The sequence below is a fragment of the Anarhichas minor genome, unplaced genomic scaffold, assembly GCF_050575085.1.
Source record: "Anarhichas minor isolate MPS153535 unplaced genomic scaffold, ASM5057508v1 ptg000027l, whole genome shotgun sequence".
NCBI classification, from domain to species: Eukaryota; Metazoa; Chordata; class Actinopteri; order Perciformes; family Anarhichadidae; genus Anarhichas; species Anarhichas minor.
This window is the reverse complement of record NW_027466473.1, coordinates 20339362-20357878: the sequence shown is the minus strand read 5'-3', so window position 1 is coordinate 20357878 and position 18517 is coordinate 20339362. Positions and strand designations below refer to the sequence as shown.

General features: G+C 42.0%; 3 protein-coding genes across 3 annotated transcripts; 1 reads left to right on the top strand and 2 right to left on the bottom strand.

Moving 5' to 3' along the window:
- Positions 1–543: 543 nt before the first annotated feature.
- cnot8 (CCR4-NOT transcription complex, subunit 8) lies at positions 544–6749 on the bottom strand. Its single transcript, XM_076101332.1, has 7 exons — positions 6649–6749; positions 5295–5503; positions 4976–5169; positions 4692–4853; positions 3898–4042; positions 1903–2013; positions 544–1385 (listed from the first exon to the last, which is right to left on the bottom strand). Exons 2-7 carry the CDS (start codon positions 5409–5411, stop codon positions 1257–1259), a joined length of 858 nt encoding a protein of 285 aa, XP_075957447.1. The 5' UTR covers positions 5412–5503; positions 6649–6749; the 3' UTR covers positions 544–1256.
- A 1515-nt stretch (positions 6750–8264) lies between these two features.
- fam114a2 (family with sequence similarity 114 member A2) lies at positions 8265–14012 on the bottom strand. Its single transcript, XM_076101329.1, has 14 exons — positions 13798–14012; positions 12809–13047; positions 12516–12615; positions 12015–12116; positions 11763–11866; positions 11039–11173; positions 10625–10789; positions 10381–10504; positions 10211–10296; positions 9955–10053; positions 9587–9711; positions 9401–9473; positions 9073–9126; positions 8265–8707 (listed from the first exon to the last, which is right to left on the bottom strand). The coding sequence occupies exons 2-14, from the start codon at positions 13025–13027 to the stop codon at positions 8606–8608; spliced, it is 1488 nt and encodes a 495-aa protein (XP_075957444.1). The 5' UTR covers positions 13028–13047; positions 13798–14012; the 3' UTR covers positions 8265–8605.
- A 1875-nt stretch (positions 14013–15887) lies between these two features.
- Positions 15888–17191, top strand: LOC142959989 (microfibrillar-associated protein 3-like). Its single transcript, XM_076101522.1, has 2 exons — positions 15888–16134; positions 16452–17191. The coding sequence occupies exons 1-2, from the start codon at positions 15888–15890 to the stop codon at positions 17189–17191; spliced, it is 987 nt and encodes a 328-aa protein (XP_075957637.1).
- Positions 17192–18517: the final 1326 nt, after the last annotated feature.

Genomic DNA, 18517 nt, shown 5'->3' with positions numbered 1-18517 from the left:
TACTTGTCAATGTTAAATTAAGTTCGTCTATGTTCTCTCTCAGATGTATTCTCACCCAGACGTTGTTGAATGCTGCCTGGTTCTCCTGCACCTCAGCGAGTCATCTTCATGTTTCTGAGTCGCTCCAACAAGACGCCAAAAATAAACAAATACATCTGTCCTCAGACTCCCAACTCAAGCTTTCATCAGTAGACTGAAAGAAGCTATACAGCTATTTGTTCAATACATAATTTAATTACAAAATTCTGTTCAAACATGTTCATGTTTGAGTCTACCTCCAGATAAGCCTAAAGAACTGATTGTTGTCAGAGCTGCATGGCCTGCAGGAGGAAGAGATGTCATTTGACAAACACCTGTTATCGTGTATATTTTCAGGCAATGCTCCACATGAGAACACATGATTGTAGTTATTTTACCTTCAGTCTCATCTGCTGCGACACAAAATATAAAGAGACTCTAACGACTTGAGATAAACCCTTTCAAACAGAACTGTTACCGCTGTGCGTCAGTGTGTAGCTGGTAAAAAAGATGAAATACTTAAGGTTTACATTGAAAATACAAAACAATTTAATATACAACTGTTTAAAACAATGTAGAATGTAAAAACAACAGTAACCACAACATCTGTAAACCTGACTGTGGACAGTTTGGTTTGGTGGGTGGATATACAGAACGACAGTAGTTTGCCCATTGAAACACATGCATCACCAAGCACAGTTATACACTTTGACGCCCGCTGTTAAAAGTTTCTGAAAGTGGAAAAGAGCTAAAACATTTTTATTTTCATCAAAATTATACATTGTAATTTACAGGCCCTTCCAACATTAACTTAAAAAATGAACTCCCTGCAACAAGAGACGAATCCCGCTGAGGAGGAGGAGTCTGAACTGAAGAATCGGACTGTTTTTTGGCAAAGTTTGGTCTGAAATCACAGTATGATACAGGGGCTGGTCCCACGCCGTTAAAGAAGGGTGTCACTATAATGCTGCTGAAAAGAAGAAAAACAAACATTTTTAAAAGTGTTCTGGATATATGACCTTATACTCAGTAAAAGCGCCTTTAAAAAAAACGACTGAGCCAGTGAGGGATCCTATGTCACTGAGAGTCCATTCTACAGTCACTCGGGAGGAACATTTAAAGAAATAGATTTTGTTTAGTCTCGTTCGGGGCTCGAGTGTTGAGGGAGATCAGAGGGGAAATCTGCTGGTTGGGTTTTAAAACAAGTGCGTATTCCACTTGAAGACGCGAGCGCTCAGTCAGTGCTTGTTGTTGGTCTCCTCCTGGCCCGAGCTGGAGATGCCGTTCTGGGGCTGGGTGGAGCCCGAGCCCAGGCCGTACAATCTCCCACAATACTTTGCGTCATCAATGTTGTCTTCGAAGAACAGCTGAATAAAACAAAAAACAGATATCAATTAACACCTTCTATTCTTACATGTTGGACATTTACAAGCGCCACAGATTTACTTCGTCGGTGTATTTGCTTTCAAAGCAGGAAGTTAGAAGGTTGACATTTAACAGTTTGGGTAAAAACACACGGGAGGCAGCGAGCCGAGCAAAGCAGCTCGCTCCCTCTTATTTTGTGTGAGACGCAGTGAATCTCTAGCGTGACAGGATGGCCAGTAATGCCCAGAGGAAAGATCTAATGAACTGTGATCGGGAAGGGAAAAAAACGGCATAGTAACAAATGACACCTGATATCTGTAAAGATATTCATTATTAATAAATACTTCCAGAGGGCATCCTTCAGCACAGTTTACAGTAAACAAAGTCCCCGGGAAGAGAGGGCAGTGAAACGTTTTCTGGTAATAAAAAGTTAAAAGAAAAATTGGCTGAAAATCCTACAAATCAGCTACAACAATAAAAAACCAACAGCACCACCTCTGGATATTTGTGTGACGGTACCTCTTTCATCCTGAAGAAAGCCATGCCGGTGAGAAGCGAGTCGGATCCAGCCTGATGCTGCCGCCCGATCCTCTTCAGCTCCAGCTGGTCCGCTACTTCCTGTAGCCCTCCCTGCAAACACACGAGTCCAAAAACACATACAGTTGTGTGAAAAAGTGTTTGCCCCCTTCCTGATTTCTTTTTTTTTTTGCACGTTTGTCACACTTAAATGTTTCAGATCATCAAACAAATTTAAATATTAGACAAAGATAACACAAGTAAACACAAAATGCAGTTTTTAAATGAAGGTTTTTATTATTAAGAAAAAAAAAAATCCAAACCTACATGGCCCTGTGTGAAAAAGTGATTGCCCCCCCCTGTTAAAACATAAATTAACTGGTTTATCACATCTTTGGAAAACTGAGTTCAATTTCTCTAGCCACACCCAGGCCTGATTACTGCCACACCTGTTCTCAATCAAGATGTCACTTAAATAGGACCTGCCTGACAAAGTGAGGCAGACCAAAAGATCCTCAAAAGCTAGACATCATGCTGCCATCCAAATAAATTCAGGAACAAATGAGAAACAAAGTAATTGAGATCTATCAGTCTGGAAAAGGCTACAAAGCCATTTCTAAAGCTTTGGGACTCCAGCGAACCACAGTGAGAGCCATTATCCACAAATGGCGAAAACATGGAACAGTGGTGAACCTTCCCAGGAGTGGCCGGCCGACCAAAATTACCCCAAGAGCGCAGCGACGACTCATCCAAGTGGTCACAAAAGACCCCAGAACAACATCCAAAGAACTGCAGGCCTCACTTGCCTCAATTAAGGTCAGTGTTCATGACTCCACCATAAGAAAGAGACTGGGCAAAAATGGCCTGCATGGCAGAGTTCCAAGACGAAAACCACTGCTGAGCGAAAAGAACATAAAGGCTCGTCTCAGTTTTGCCAGAAAACATCTTGATGATCCCCAAGACTTTTGGGAAAATACTCTGTGGACTGACGAGACAAAAGTTGAACTTTTTGGAAGGCGTATGTCCCATTACATCTGGCGTAAAAGTAACACGGCATTTCAGAAAAGGAACATCATACCAACAGTAAAATATGGTGGTGGTAGTGTGATGGTCTGGGGCTGTTTTGCTGCTTCAGGACCTGGAAGACTTGCTGTGGTAAATGGAACCATGAATTCTGCTGTCTACCAAAAAATCCTGAAGGAGAATGTCCGGCCATCTGTTCATGACCTCAAGCTGAAGCGCACTTGGGTTCTGCAGCAGGACAATGATCCAAAACACACCAGCAAGTCCACCTCTGAATGGCTTAAGAAAAACAAAATGAAGACTTTGGAGTGACCTAGTCAAAGTCCCGACCTGAATCCGATTGAGATGCTGTGGCATTACCTTAAAAAGGCGGTTCATGCTCGAAAACCCTCCAATGTGGCTGAACTACAACAATTCTGCAAAGATGAGTGGGCCAAAATTCCTCTACAGCGCTGTAAAAGACTCATTGCCAGTTATTGCAAACGCTTGATTGCAGTTGTTGCTGCTAAGGGTGGCCCAACCAGTTATTAGGTTTAGGGGGCAATCACTTTTTCACACAGGGCCATGTAGGTTTGGATTTTTTTTCCCCCTTAATAATAAAAACCTTCATTTAAAAACTGCATTTTGTGTTTACTTGTGTTATCTTTGTCTAATATTTAAATTTGTTTGATGATCTGAAACATTTAAGTGTGACAAACATGCAAAAAAATAAGAAATCAGGAAGGGGGCAAACACTTTTTCACACAACTGTAAGTGAGACGGCTAAAGACTCGTTCTGACATGATGTGATGAATTTAGTCTGCTATGTACAAGTGGAGGATAAAACAACATGAGCCCCATCCTCAGCTATGGTCTCAGACTGTTGAGCTGGTTACATGCCTCTGATATGGTTTCATTCTACAAAACTACTCGGTGTGCCCCCCCCTCCCCCTCCCCCTCCCCCTCCCCTGTATGTCTGTATTCAGTGTAGAATACCTTTAGGTTCTTGCAGCTCTTCATCAAGTATTTGACGTCGTAGATTGCGGGGAAGAAGAGGTTGAGGATCTGGAAGAAGTCATGTTCCTCCTCGGGGAGCCGTGTGTCCGTCAGGAGCTTCACCAGATAGCCAAAGTCATAGCCACTGAGAAACACAGGACACAGGATGTACAGTGTTAAGGATGGACCGGATCAAACTGATGTTAGGGTTGGGCCAGTGTGAAGATTTTCAAACCGGTTTGATACTAAGCCAAACGCTGAACAGTATACTGGACTTTACCACTAGTTTGTTGACCCAGCAGCCAGTCCTGAGTGGAACATAATTCCACTTATTTTTTTCCGCTCACGTCTTCCGTCAGCTTCAAATCCAAAATGTGGCCATAGTGGCACAGCTTTAGTTCTGTGAGAATAATGCCATGCCTTGTTGTTAATAATAAATAAACAAACACAACGTGGGACGTGAGAATCTTCTCCCCACGACTGAAATAAAATATGATCTCCTTCATGTTGCCAGATTCGGCAATATCCAATTTTCTTTTTGGCTCTAGTATAAATGAAGTGGTGTGAAAAACTCATTTTGTTTTAAGTAACAGAAATAACCACGAGACATGTGGTCCTTGGTGTAAAAATGAGGATCTTCAAGGATGCAGGTGTTGTTATTTTTCAATGAAGACAAGAACGATGCCTCTCTGAACCAAGCCTAAATAGATTTCTTGCTAGAAACTGAAGAACACATGAAAGTCCCTTCACATTAAAGAAACTGTAGGATTAACAGTCCTCTGCGACCAACTGACCTGTGGAAGGAGAGCCACTTGGTGTTTTCACACAGCACCAGACCGGACGTCATGAGGAGCTCAGCGAAGTAGAGTGTTTCAATTCCTTCTTCTTCGTGTTTTTTAAACTGGAGGCCGGAGTTCTGGAGTAAGTCTATGGAGTCCTGTGAGTACATGTCTTCTCTGCGAGGAGCAAAACAACAACAACAACAACAACAGACAACCGTTTAGAGAGTGCTACGATCAAGCTCAACCATAAGTAAGCATAGATCAGATTAGAAAGTGATAGAAGACGGTCCGCATACGTGAGGTTGAACTTGAAGTTGAACTGCCACGTCGTGGTGCCGGGCGGGTAGTCTCCATCCTCGTTCATGAATGTGAGGCCCAGCTGGATGATCTTCAGGAGGTCCACGTTGCACCTCAGCAGCTGGTACTGGTAGTCTACTGTGCTGCGAAACTCGCCGATCGGCCGGACAACCACCCCAGGGAATTCTGTGTCCTAATGAAATATAAAGACATGAACAGAAAATCCCAAACGATAATATTTCTCATACTGAAAAACAACACAAAACGTGTAACTACTGCACTTTGCATGATCTATAAAGGTAATACAATGTCTCTTACCATGGCAATGAAATTGTAGCTTTGAATAATATGTCGGATCTTCCTCATTTCCTCCTCCACATTGCTCGCCCAGACTTCACAGATTATCTGACTGGAATCTGTAAGTGCGGCTGGCATGTTGGCAGGTCAGGAAAAGAGCTAAAACCCCAACAATCCTGCAACCGTGTGAAGGGGGCGATGGGGGGGCAGCGTGATGAAGGCAGACACCTCTGGGAGGGGATCAACACAGGTATTAGAACATCCAATTAACAAGGAGCATGTTTGTACCACTACTGCTGTTATGATTGAGAATGATGCATACGCTAAAGCACAGAGCACAAAGATGAACAAGATGAACGTATACAGAACAAGAAAAGAAACAACAGAGATCAATATATTCATTATCAATTGATACTTTTTGACGCAAGTCCACACTTTACATCCTTTTAAATAATATTGTAATGTTTTAATTGACTTATTAAGCTTGTATTTAAAGCTGCATCATGTTTTGAATGAAGCTTTCTTACTCTCACTAAGCGATGTTCATCGAAACTGTACAGATATTCAAACCAGATATAAAACCGATATAAAACCAAACTGTTAAAGACTGGAGTCAGCAAATGTATAGCAAGTTGCATGACTACACTCTCGCTTAAGGCAGTTTAGTACAACTGGTTAAAGCTAATGCACTCTGATACAGCAGTTTACCGTGCAATTAAACATACTATAACGAAGGTTATAATGATTATCTTCAGTTGAAACCGTGTAAGAGAAGTAATGATTTAAATACTTAGTCATTGTATCGAGTTACACGAGGTGTTTTAGTATTTAGCTACTAACGGTACAGTAACGGATTTTAGCGGCATTTTTCTTCTTCATTCATCGCAATGACTAACGTTACATTATTTTGATGCAACTCCTTACGAATAGTTATGAAATAGGACTTCCTGCCTTTATGTTAACATACCATTACGTTGAATCAACCTTATACAAGTTAGCTATTAGTTGTTTATAATATCAGATATCTAACAAAATAACACCAGAAATGAAAAGCGTCTCTTTTAACTTAAAGTCTTTTGAAATGAATAACATTAATAGTGTTTAACAACTCGAGGTTTTGGTTACAACAGTTTGAAGCAATATTGATAGAAACGCTGCAGCGAGGGACCAAAGCACTGGCTACGTACTTAGCATGAACGGCTAACGTTTACAAGCTAATCCTCGCGCTGCCGAGAAAGCTAACAACACCGGAGCAAAGAATAAATGAAACGGCTCTGCTTTCACACTTATCGACGTGTCACCACTGCTACGCACACTGTGGACGTTGGATCGTATCACTGTGTGAAGTATAAAAGTATAAAAAAGACAGGTTTACCTCAGAAGTTTCTCGACGTAACCTGACAAGCTAGCCAGTTGATAGCGCTTCTGTTGTTCTTCTTCGTTTTCTCCCTATTCTACATTTTCTTCTTCGTGTGTGTTGGCAGATCACAACTAGACGGTACATGCGCACACCGCCGTCTACTGTATGGGTTGTGTAACGACGTGAAATGAGACAAATTAGGCTCAACGGGCAAATACAAAACAATACAACTACATTTCAGAGGCAAATTAACTTTTTATTCTACTACATTTATTTGAGGACCATAGTTACTTGTTTTTTTCAAATTGTTATTGTAAAAATAAAGATTTTAAATTTAAAACACAAGTACAAAACATGATGAATTGGAACAAATGTCTATTTACAGATTAATGCATCAACAATATGACTTTTTAGTTGTTTTTTTTATCATATTAGTGCTTTTACTTTTGACACTTTAAGTACATTTTACTTCAACTTAAGTTTTTAATTCAGAACTTACACCATTAAGTGGACATTATGCCCAAATGTGATTATCGAATGAGTCATTAAAAAGCCTCTAGTCTTCTGGTTTCAGACTCTTCACCAGATTTTGGAACCTAGCTGGAAAGATCTGCTCCCATTCAACCAACAAAACCTGGCTCGTAGTCGGTGCTGGATTGGGAGTCCGTTGTCATGTCCAACAGGAAAAGTTTAAACAAACTGTTTTCACAAATTTGAATTCAATTGAACAACTGGGTCCAAACCTTGAAACCACTCTGAGATCAAAAGTACACAAAGGTATCTGCCCTGCAACCATCAAAACACAGGATTTTAACTATTATCATACCAAATTGATTATAAATGTATTTCTAATACAAACTAAAACTAGTCGACTAAATAATGAATAATGAAGTTGATGACAATAAAGAGGGAGCTTAAAATGGCTTAAATCTACTATGAGTATATTTGCATATTTCTCTAACTGGACATTACAAGTGTGGTCAACAGAGAGAAAACAGAGCCGACTGATTGGCAGAATGTTGTAAGTCGTTCAGGCCTTATTATCAAAAATAGAAGCCGTGTGGCCAAACAAGGCCCGACTGTTGCAGTCTGATTATTATTTTTGTGCTCTTCATTTCAATAAGGTCACAACTTGACACTTGAATTTGTTTTAATTAGTTGTAAGTTTCAAATTGAGCCCAAGTCTTTAGCCTTCAATTCTGCAGCTGGACTAAAGTGAAAACAAACCAGGAAGTGAATATGGAGAGCATCTGAAACATGTGAGGATGTCAGCTGACAGGAAGTGCTTATTTAAAGCTGATATTGTTGTACAAAAACAATTGACCCCAAACAGTCAGAGTCAAAATGCAAGCATGGCAGTAAACCGTCTTCCCTCTACAAACAGTCCTGTAAACCACCTGCAGCCAGTCTCATGATTTAAGAACGATACTGCGGTTGCCAAAAACGAAAAGAACAATAATCTATCCATCGGAGATTTAGAAGAAGTAATGTAAAGCTTCTTAAGTCAACTAGAACCCAGGTAGCTGGATACACGGTGGCCTGCTGGAGACTGCCAAAACGTTTCAGTCCCAACACTCCGTGTTTCAGAGAGATATTCATCTCTGTGCAGTAAGGAGAAAAATAATCATCAACATATCTTACTATTTATCATGAGACACACCTTTCTTTTAAAAACAAAAATAGTGTACATGTTAGAATAAAAAGGAGGAACAGGTTGCTCCCTGTTTAACACAAATGCATTTGTTTTACTTAGCTTGTAGATCCGGACCTCTTCAATACTCGACTTGAAATGAGACCCTCTCCTGTGCTTAACAAGTACTGCAAGAAAAGTTAACACTGTTTGACAAAAACACACTTTTCCTCCCAGGAGTAAGATCTCCTGAGCTGAACACCAGACATAGTAAGAGCTGACGCAGACCAACAAAGTGTCAGTTCATCATGGCAGCGGTGGGCAGAGGTGACGTTCAGCTGGTCACTGCTCTGTGGATTCAGCTCTCCTCTGGATGTGGGAGATCTCCACGATGGGCCTCAGCAGCTGGAAGGCATCCTGGATGTACGACGCGCTGTTGGACGCCTGCGAGGAAAGAGGATTCATAACACAGTTCAATATCATTCTGAAAGGCTCATATTTCTGTGCCTGTAATGCCTTATGCCACAAATATAGCACTGCAACAGGTGGGATAGTATGAAACATTTAGTTGTTGCTTTTAACTTATCATTCATTATAAGGTTTAATGACTTAATAATTGCGTAAATATCTATAAATGATTCTATACAATGTATACATTTATATTCTACTCATGCAGCATCAATAATGACCTCAAGATGTGGGAACATCTTCACATGTGTAAGAATTTCAAGGAGAAACTGACCCATCATACAGGTAATGGAATGGAACAGTGTGACATAATTACTGTGGTGTGGTACTGTGACACAGACCTCTAAAAAGACTCCTGTTATCAGCGGGTTGAGAACTTCTCCCTTCTCGTTTGACTGCAAAAACACAACGTTCAGATTACACTCTCAGATGAATAAGCAGCGGCGCTGATAATGTGCAAAAGATAGGGTGCAAAGAGCAGCACGTATTAAGACTTTTGCTAAAATAAGATCGACATTTAAGAGAAAGGCGGGATTCTGTAATTTGTTTAATAAACAATGGCCTTCAGGTATTTCTAATGTATTCATATTCCAGTTCTACTTTCACATTATGAATAAATAAAAAACAAACTGTTTGATGTACAAGTTAAGTGAGAATAACCACACTCACCCCCGCTGTTGTTAGGCAGGAGGTGAACTTCCTGGAGAGCAGAGAGAGCTCTTTACACAGAAGAACAGTTAACCTGAGGACAGACAACGGGAAAAATACAGATGTTTCATTCAAGTACGGATAAAACTGAATTCAGAAAGTGCAACTTCAGCAGCGTCTCCAAATAGAAAGTCCACGGTGTCTTACTGCGACAGAACGCTGGCCTCTGTGCTGCCGCTGGAGGAGAGGATCATCTCAGCCAGTTTGTGGAACAGCTCGATGGATCGAGCCGTCAGCTCCGCCAGACTCCTGATGGCTGCAGCATGAACCTCCTGACGAAACACACACACACACACACACACACACAAACACACACACACACACAAACACACACACACACACACGCAGCTGAAATTCCTCAGCGACTTGTCTTACGTGATACGAGGACAACGTTGGACTGCCTTTCTTCCAGACAGTATTAGCACAACTCCCAAGCTATGAGCTTAACCTGTCAGTCTGATAGCAACTTGAAATGGATCGCTCCGTAGTAACGTGAAATAATGTCAGCAGCATACCTCTACAGACGGTGTTTTCTTTACATCTTCCTCTTCCTCTTCCTCTTCCGTCTCTGGTTTGCTCATGTCAGCGATCCGGCTGCAGGTGCTCTTGCAGGCCTGTTGCAGGTTACAGATCATGGGATTAACATCACCGCCGCTCTGTTCACACTGGACGGCTGAAGTGATTGAATTGTAATGCCACATATAGGACTGGGCGATAGTTATTTTACTATAAATTGCCACCTCACAGAACACAGAGCTGTGTAGTCGGTACCTTGCTGAGTTTGTCAGCTGTGGCAGTGATACTGAGACCTTCCAAGGCCTCCGCTAACTCCCTCTCAAACTCTGAGCCGTCTTCGTCTGGAATTCGAAACGTAAGATACATTATTTCAGGTGTTTGCATCCCTTGTGATGTTCATGGTGCTGTGTTCACAGAGATGTTACCTTTCTTCTCGTCCACGTCCTCATCATCAAACTCCACCAGGGAGAAAGAGTCCTTGATTAGATCCAGCTGCTCTCTGAGCTGCACCAGCTCATCTCCTGATAGAGTGGTCAGCACCGACTTCACCTACCGTAAGAAAAAACACACACACAGTCACATTTGAGGGTTTTATCAGATCAAATTAATTCATGAGACGTAGAAGCAATGAGTCAGTCTTTTTTTTAGACACAGTATGTGTCCCCGTACCTTAGAACCACTCTCTCGAGACAGAATCTCCAGCGCCTCGAGGTGTGACAGACCCTGAAACTCATCAAACAGCATCCCGTAGTGAGCGACCACCTTCTTCTCGGAATCTGAGAACTCCTTTTCCGCTGTCTGCAGCTCCTCCCGCTCCTTCGCCTCCCTCAACACCTACGAGACGGGGAGAGTTGAAAGAGAGGGGAGAAAACGTCAGCTAGCTGTCAAGACAACCGGCAGCAAAGCCCAGCGTGAGACAGCTGAAGTTTATTGAGACGGTATGAAGTCTCATCTCCCTCTCATCTTTTGGAGGTGCTGAAGGTCAACTCTAGGCTGCTAATATTCCAGTCCATCATGAAATATACATATGTGGCACTTTGAAAAGGAGCTCCCGGTTTACGCGGTGGCCCTTGGTCGGCCTACCTGAGACAGACTGGAGTTCCTGTTCATCAGTCCTTTGGTCTTCTTGAAGCCGGGGTCGCCTTCTGCGATCACATCCATCGTCTTCTTCCCGATGAACTCCAGAGCATCCAGACCGCCCGATATCACCGTCTTCCCCTGTGAGGAGATGGACATATGACGTGTTTTGGTACTTTGTAAACAACAGGAACAGCTGCTGTTAGCGGACGACTACCATGAACCGTTTCATGTGTTGAGTTGCTACGAAGCTTAAGCTACCACTAACTTCTGCTGTCTCTGTTGCTAGCTTGCCTCCTGCATCAAACTGGGCAAATAAAGATATATCAATATTATTAGTATTATTAAAACACTATACATGGGTAATTATCTTCTGGTGAGGACGCAATGGAACAGGGATGATGTTTGAGCAAAGTTGCTGCACCTTGTGAACTAAAGAATTCAAAACGACCTGACCTCATGTCATAATTTGTTGCCGATATCGAGTGAAAACTATGTGTTTTCAAAAGGTCAGCTTTGGAAATACAGCCTGGTTTTGTTGACATTAACCACACCCTCCTTTTCTCATATGAACTCTCCTGCTTTTAAAAGATGAACCAATAGCAAATAGACTTGAGATAATGCACAACAATGTAGAGTAACTGTGAAAAACAGCGTTGCATTGCTACCATTTCTCAAGCGCTGTACGTTTTCAGTACCATTGCTCCACATGAGATTGTTTTCTGCTTACTGTGCTCTGGACGACGCTGGTGAGCGACGACAGCATTCCCATCGCACCGCCCACCGCCGCCGATCCCTCCCCTGCCGCTCTGTCCGTCTCGCTGCTGGATTCACCTGCAGGACGAGAAACAAAACACACCACGTACTGTTATACAAGGTGAATGCGATATGGACAAAATGTGTGATATATCGACTGATGTTCATATCTACACATCTGTGTACAAGAGAAGTAGATCCATGGTGGTTGGAGCAATTCCTTTACCGTGCTCGTTCTGCTCTTCCTCGACTTGTGCCGAGAGCTCGGTGGGACTGGGGATCCCCAGCGACGTCTCTGCCTTCTCGATCACCTGAGTGAGCCCTTGGCCTGGACGGACGGACGGAGGAGACAGGAAGCACGTATAGAGTGTAGAGGACGTTTTTACAGTGAGGTGGGACAAGTGTATTATAACAGACAACACAAAATGTAAGGACAAGACAGAATGAGAAGTACATTCTCATTATTTCTTGGACTATTCTTTGATCACCAGCACACACAACTACATTTACCTTGAAAATGCTAAATTAAAGGTTAATATATATTACATTTTATCATCAGGTATCTCACATAACTTCAAGTCTGCATTCTGAACTATTAAAGCTTTACTTCAACACGTATAATGTCACACGGCATGCTGCTTTGTTTCAAGTGAAGATGCAGAACCGAGGCGAGACTAAGTGGAAGCGTCTGAAGATAAAACAGAGAGATTCGGTGGTCTGTACTCACCCACGGTGGCCACAGTAGCTGTTGCAGTGGAGATGATGGATTTGCCCCAGCTGCCCCAGTATCCCCAACCACCCTGAGACACAGTGGACTCACTCGGTGTCTAGGAGAGAGGACACAATTAGACGAGGATGAGGATGGAAGGAAAGAGGAGGGAATGAAAAGACAGAGGGAGAGCAAGAAATGTACGGTTGTGAAGAATCAGTCAATAATTATTATTTAACATATCAATAATAAGCAATCATTTTTTAACATCATTCGTGGTTTGGTCTCGTATAACCAACGGTTATCTTTACCGGTGCCTTTGCCGGCTGCTCCTCTACTTTTGGCATCTCCTGAGCTTCGGGTGCAGGTTTGACGTCCGGCCTCCTCCTGGCTTTCCTCGTCGGGGCCACGTCGGTCGAGGTGTCGGGGGCGGACGGCGAGGAGCCGTCGGGCGTCTCTGCGGGAGAGGCGTTCTGAATCTCTGGTGCCACCTCGGCACCCTCTGCGGCTGTAGCTTCGCTGTCTGACATCTTAATGTCTCAGTGCATGCCTTAATGTGAAAATATGACAAAAAGATGTAAATATTACAGATAATTATCCAATCACAGTACTGCATACAGCGCAAGATTTTGCTATTGAGAGCATCGAATGCTTACAAGCAGAGCTGGGAACAAAAAGCAACAAAGTGAATGCAGAGCTGGTTTGTATTGAAGTTAACTGAAGACGTTTGAAGTGTTTGATGTGAGGGGTTTCTAACTAATCACTAAATAAACATAGGGAGACTGTCCAACTGTCCAATTATTCCTCAACTGTCAGAGACAAACACTCTCTGATATCCAACGCATTCATTCCAGGTGTTGACTTCTCTTCAAACGGTGGTGTCGTACATTTCCCAGAATGCATTTCAAAACACCCATGGGCCCACAGTTAACTAATCAGTTGTTGTTTATCTTGTGCAGCTGGAGAGTGTTCGTTTAAAGTCCAAATCACAAAAAGAGCAGAGTATACTGTGCATACAAGCAAGGATTTATATTATGAGAATTACAACATATAGCTAAACCATACATTTAGATCTGTAAATCACACATTCTACTGGTGTCATTGTACAGTAATAATAGTTTAACTAACTGCTATGCATGCCTTAATGTGAGTTACTAGTACTATTAGTAAGCTAACGTTAAGACAACTTGGCAACATGGCTAGGAGGAGCGTTAGTTGTTATTTTACACGTTGTTATCAACACTACTTCTTGTTAGTCGGGTGAAAACAACACAACCTTACACTTTGGCAACAAACTCACCTTCTCTCCTGTCAAAGTCTTGATGCTAACAGTTAACGTGACCCTAGCCTGCTACCAGTTTCCTTTCCCAAAATCAACAACACGAATGGGTTATCTCCTTTATATCTCTACACCTTTAACGCCTTTTGGTTATCCAGTAAACAGTTTAATGATTCAGGTTGTCTGGTTCTTTTTGTCCACAGATTAGCCACGTCACAGTTTGTTTTCCCTGACCAGGTCCAACAGTTAGTCACATTGAGAAACATGGGTTCCGGTCAGCATCTTCAAAATAAAAGTATCAGTTTAGAACATTGAGATTTCACAAAAACAGATATATAAAATGAATAATGTGTGCGAACACGAACTGCAACATGTATTAATGTTTATCTATATATTTATAGATACTTGAAATGTGAGCTGTACATTTTATGTTAGCGTATTATTTGACTTTTCCCAAGGGTGCGAGGCATACAATTTTATTTTGAAGGAAGGCCTGCCATACTACCGGTCTCCCTCTATCTCGCGCAAGATAGCTTGATGGAAGGATTAATCACGTCACCCGTCAACTTCCGGAACAGTGAAAATTAAATAATTTGAACTTCCGGTATAAAAAACACTGCCAACTTTCGTTCTCACATAAATAAAAGACAGCAACGTTATGTTTTTTGTTTGTCTTGTTTGTCTATTTTTATAAGTTAAGTAATTCATCAATTCCTTTGTTCTAGAAAATACAAATAACATTTGAACCATTAAAAAAATGAATATTGTAAAACAAAAACAATGTTTTGTTCAAGGCTCTCCTATGATTTTAACACATTTTAGCAACATTTGAATCTGTTATTCAGCAATCAGTGCTAAGCAAAATATGTCACTGGAGTCAGTGGATTTAGTGGGAATGAATACTGTTATTAACAATATGTACACGACTAAATCTTGTCCATCTCACGGTTAGAAAAAGAGAAATCTTGACCTGATATATATATATTTTTAATGTCTAATGTCATCCATCAATCCAAATGTTTTGTGTCGACAATTAAATATAGAAACAAAATTGTTTGAATTGTCCTCAATACATTTAACTGGACGCAAATATACAAAAGAAAATATTTGATGTCAAAATGAGATGAAAATATTTTTTCAGTATCATCATTGGTACAACATTAGCGATATTTAATTCAGCGCTGATAACACATAGAAATCACTCACCTGCACCTGAGAAGAAGCCACGCCCACTCAGTCGCACCTGAACCACCAGGAAGTGAACGGACCGAGCGGAGCTTTGCTGAAACGAAACGAGCTACAGCTGGTTAGCAGACTAAAATAAGTCTAAACGGAATATATTCGAACAGTGGAGTTACAAACATTGTTGGTCTCGCTGTCCGAGCACGTGAGAATCAAGGGCTCCAGGTGTGTTTGGGGTTTTGGTGAATTTGCTGTTTGTGGGCTTTCTTCCTTTTGTAAAATGTGCTGGGCCTTCATTATGACAGATGAGCTTTGAGCTCAGTGCTTAATAAATCAACTGGACGGCTATTTATGTAGCCTAACAATACTGATTTAATGAAATCTCCTACAGAATCACTATATATTACCAAATAAATCCACAGTTTGTAATGTATTCAATGTTAACATGCATTCTTATTTCTTCTACAGGGCTAATCCATTAACTGTTATCTTCAGCTTTGTTTTTGTACGTCATTCTTGAGGGGCAGCACTGACCACAGATTTTATTATTTGGCATTGAAAAGTCAAGGGAACAAAATAAACATTATTTTAGCTAAAACCAATGTTTTTCAAGAGTAACAAATGCACTAAAAGTCAACGCAATTAATAATGAGATACATATTATTCTAATTAAACAATGTGATAAAAGGAAAAGCAAAAAAATCAATAGAGTGGTTAGAAAAAGATTGAAGACAATAATGTTGAACTTGCAGATGGAAAATGTGGTTTGAATTTGAATGTCTCTATTTAATTAGAAAGTAATCCATAAAAGTTGTCCTGAAGAAAGTGTCCACAATCCTGTTTTCCTGCATGAGCCAAAACCGTTGACTTTTCCTGTTCTGCAGGTTTGTCCCGTCTAAATGTGAGCTGAAGCGGCAACTCCTTTCGACATGTTCTCGCCTCAGAAACACCACCTGTCCCACCTGCTTCTCACAGTCCTGCTGCTCGGTGGCCGGACAGCGGACGGAGCTCTGAACGGGTCGGAGGCGGTGTCCTCTGTGCTGCTGCCCAGCGTCCCCTCCAGCAGGAACATCGTGGCGAAGGAGGGATCCAGCACGTTGATTGAGTGTAACGTGACCGCAGCATACGACGACATCAAGTGGTACAACTCTAAAGGAACGCTGCTGGCTGACACAGGTAGGAGGAAATGTGTACATATATACATATAAATTAAGTTAATGTGTATTTTTCTGAAACTGGTGTATTTAAACAGGGACACCCTATAAGTCAACAACACACGTCTAAACACCCAGCAAGTGAATTTCAAGTAAAAATAACACATCTAGGTTACTATATGTTATTTTAAATATGTCCAAAAATGAATTCATGTATTCAAACAAAGGAGACATGTTTTGATGCATCCCAAACTTGACAGAGGAGATGATTAAAATAAAAAATGTTCCTGCTTTCCCATTTCTTAACTCACAGCATTGATATATGTGCTCTGACTTCAGGTGGGAAGTGGAACATGCAGGAGAAGGGCGTCCTGAACATCACCGTGGTCTCCTTTGACGACCGCGGCCGCTACACCTGCGTCACCGACGGAACCGAAAGCTACGCCGTCACTCTCCGCGTCGCCCACATCGACGGTGGCCTGGGCCTCTACTTCGTCATCATCTGCCTGGTGACGTTCACCGTCATCATGACCCTCAACGTGGCGCGCCTCTGCATGGTCAGCAGCCACCTCAAGAAGACCGAGAGAGCCATCAATGAGTTCTTCCGCACGGAGGGCGCAGAGAAGCTACAGAAGGCGTTGGAGGTCGCCAAGCGCATTCCCATCATCACGTCGGCCAAGACGCTGGAGCTCGCCAAGGTCACGCAGTTCAAGACCATGGAGTTCGCCCGTCACATGGAGGATCTGGCTCGGAGCGTCCCTCTGCCGCCGCTCATCCTCAACTGCCGCACGTCCGAGGAGGAGGTCGTGGAGACGGGGAACGCGAGGCCCCACGCAGAGCAGTTCGGGACGTCGGTGTCCAGGAACAGACAAGCTATAGGCCCTCCCTCTGCCGAGAGAAAGGGAGACGAAGAAAGGGGGGAGGTGTGTCGGGCGCTGCTGCCAAGCGGAGGGAACAATGATGTCAAAGTTTCAATCCACACAGTGTCTGAGAAGATGGACGATGAGGATTTGGATGCTGGGAGGAGCCTCCATGTGCCAGGCTCGTGGACAAGTGTGTCCTATGAAAGCAACGTATAGGCACCCTCTGAAGTGTCTAACTGCAAGTGCTTAGAATACAGTACATAGAAATACAAATTGTGGGATTGGTTACCGTCTAGATCTTTGTGATTCAGGTTCTACATATTGGTTCACACTCTTATCAAATCCTGAGTGCAAATCTTGTCGTAGTAGGAGGAGAAAGCAAAAAAACAGCTATCTTGTCGTGTAAAAGTTGGATTCTGTCTGTTTTCCACTTGTTCCTCCTAGAGATGAGCACCCTAGCTCCGGGCGATCTCGGACATTATGACTTACAGTCTGAGTCATGCTCCTTCTCCTTCCTGCATTAGAGTGTTTCCATGTAACTTTGAAGGAAGTGCAGTAGGTCCAATTTAGCTTTCACGAAAAGGCTGTTTCGGAATCAATTCTTAACAAATTGCTACAAAATCGCAATTTCCGACCGTCAACAGAGCTCAGAATTCTACTTTCTCTTGCCTTAAATCCATTTGCTCTTTAGCTTCCATGTTTGTGTGGTGGGATCCCCTCAACGTTTCATTCTGCGGGCACTGTAGCAGATATAAGAGCTGGTGTTCCTAGACACCATTTGATGCCTTTCACTTTGACAGTCAGTCAGCTTCCACTGAACAAAATGTTGTAATGAAATATCCTCATTCCATTGTGTCTTCATGTCCCTGATTCCTGTCAATCATCCGTCACTCACAGGAAGAAGTGGGAGACTTTGAAATGATGCCTCAAAAACATGTCACTTCACAAACTGATATCTGAAGGTCTCTTATGTTAGTCAGGATGGCAGATAATTACAGGTTAGCTTTTTCTCCAGAGGGTATTTTTCAGTGAAAGAGGTAAACATTAAAAAAAAATAAAATATATATATATATTAGCAATCCATGATGTTTGAGGATTTTTTCAAAGATGTTGAAGCAAGCCTCCTGCTACTTTTACCTTTCAGGAGCAGCAGAGGAACTGCAATATAAACGTGATTATTCACAGCTCCAATGTGATGGAAAATGCCTGAAATTGTGCTCTAAACATGCAGGTGTAGTTTATCATATGTTGATGTGTGCATGCCTGGAAAAGTCTGGGATTTTTTTTTGTTATGAAGGTGATGCAGCGTTTTCTCTCTGTTTCTAATGACATTTGTGAGGGTGGAACGTAAATATTGACTCATTTGGGGCAAGTTTATAATTTATTCTTTTGTGTCGTGATTTACATTCGTACGCGGATCGTCCATATACAGGGGAAGGTGTCTCATAACAGGAGTGTCTCTAAATGGGGTCACTAGGCTTAAAAATAAGATTTAACATATTCTGATAAACGTATAAAGATCTCTTAAATGTTTTGAGTTTG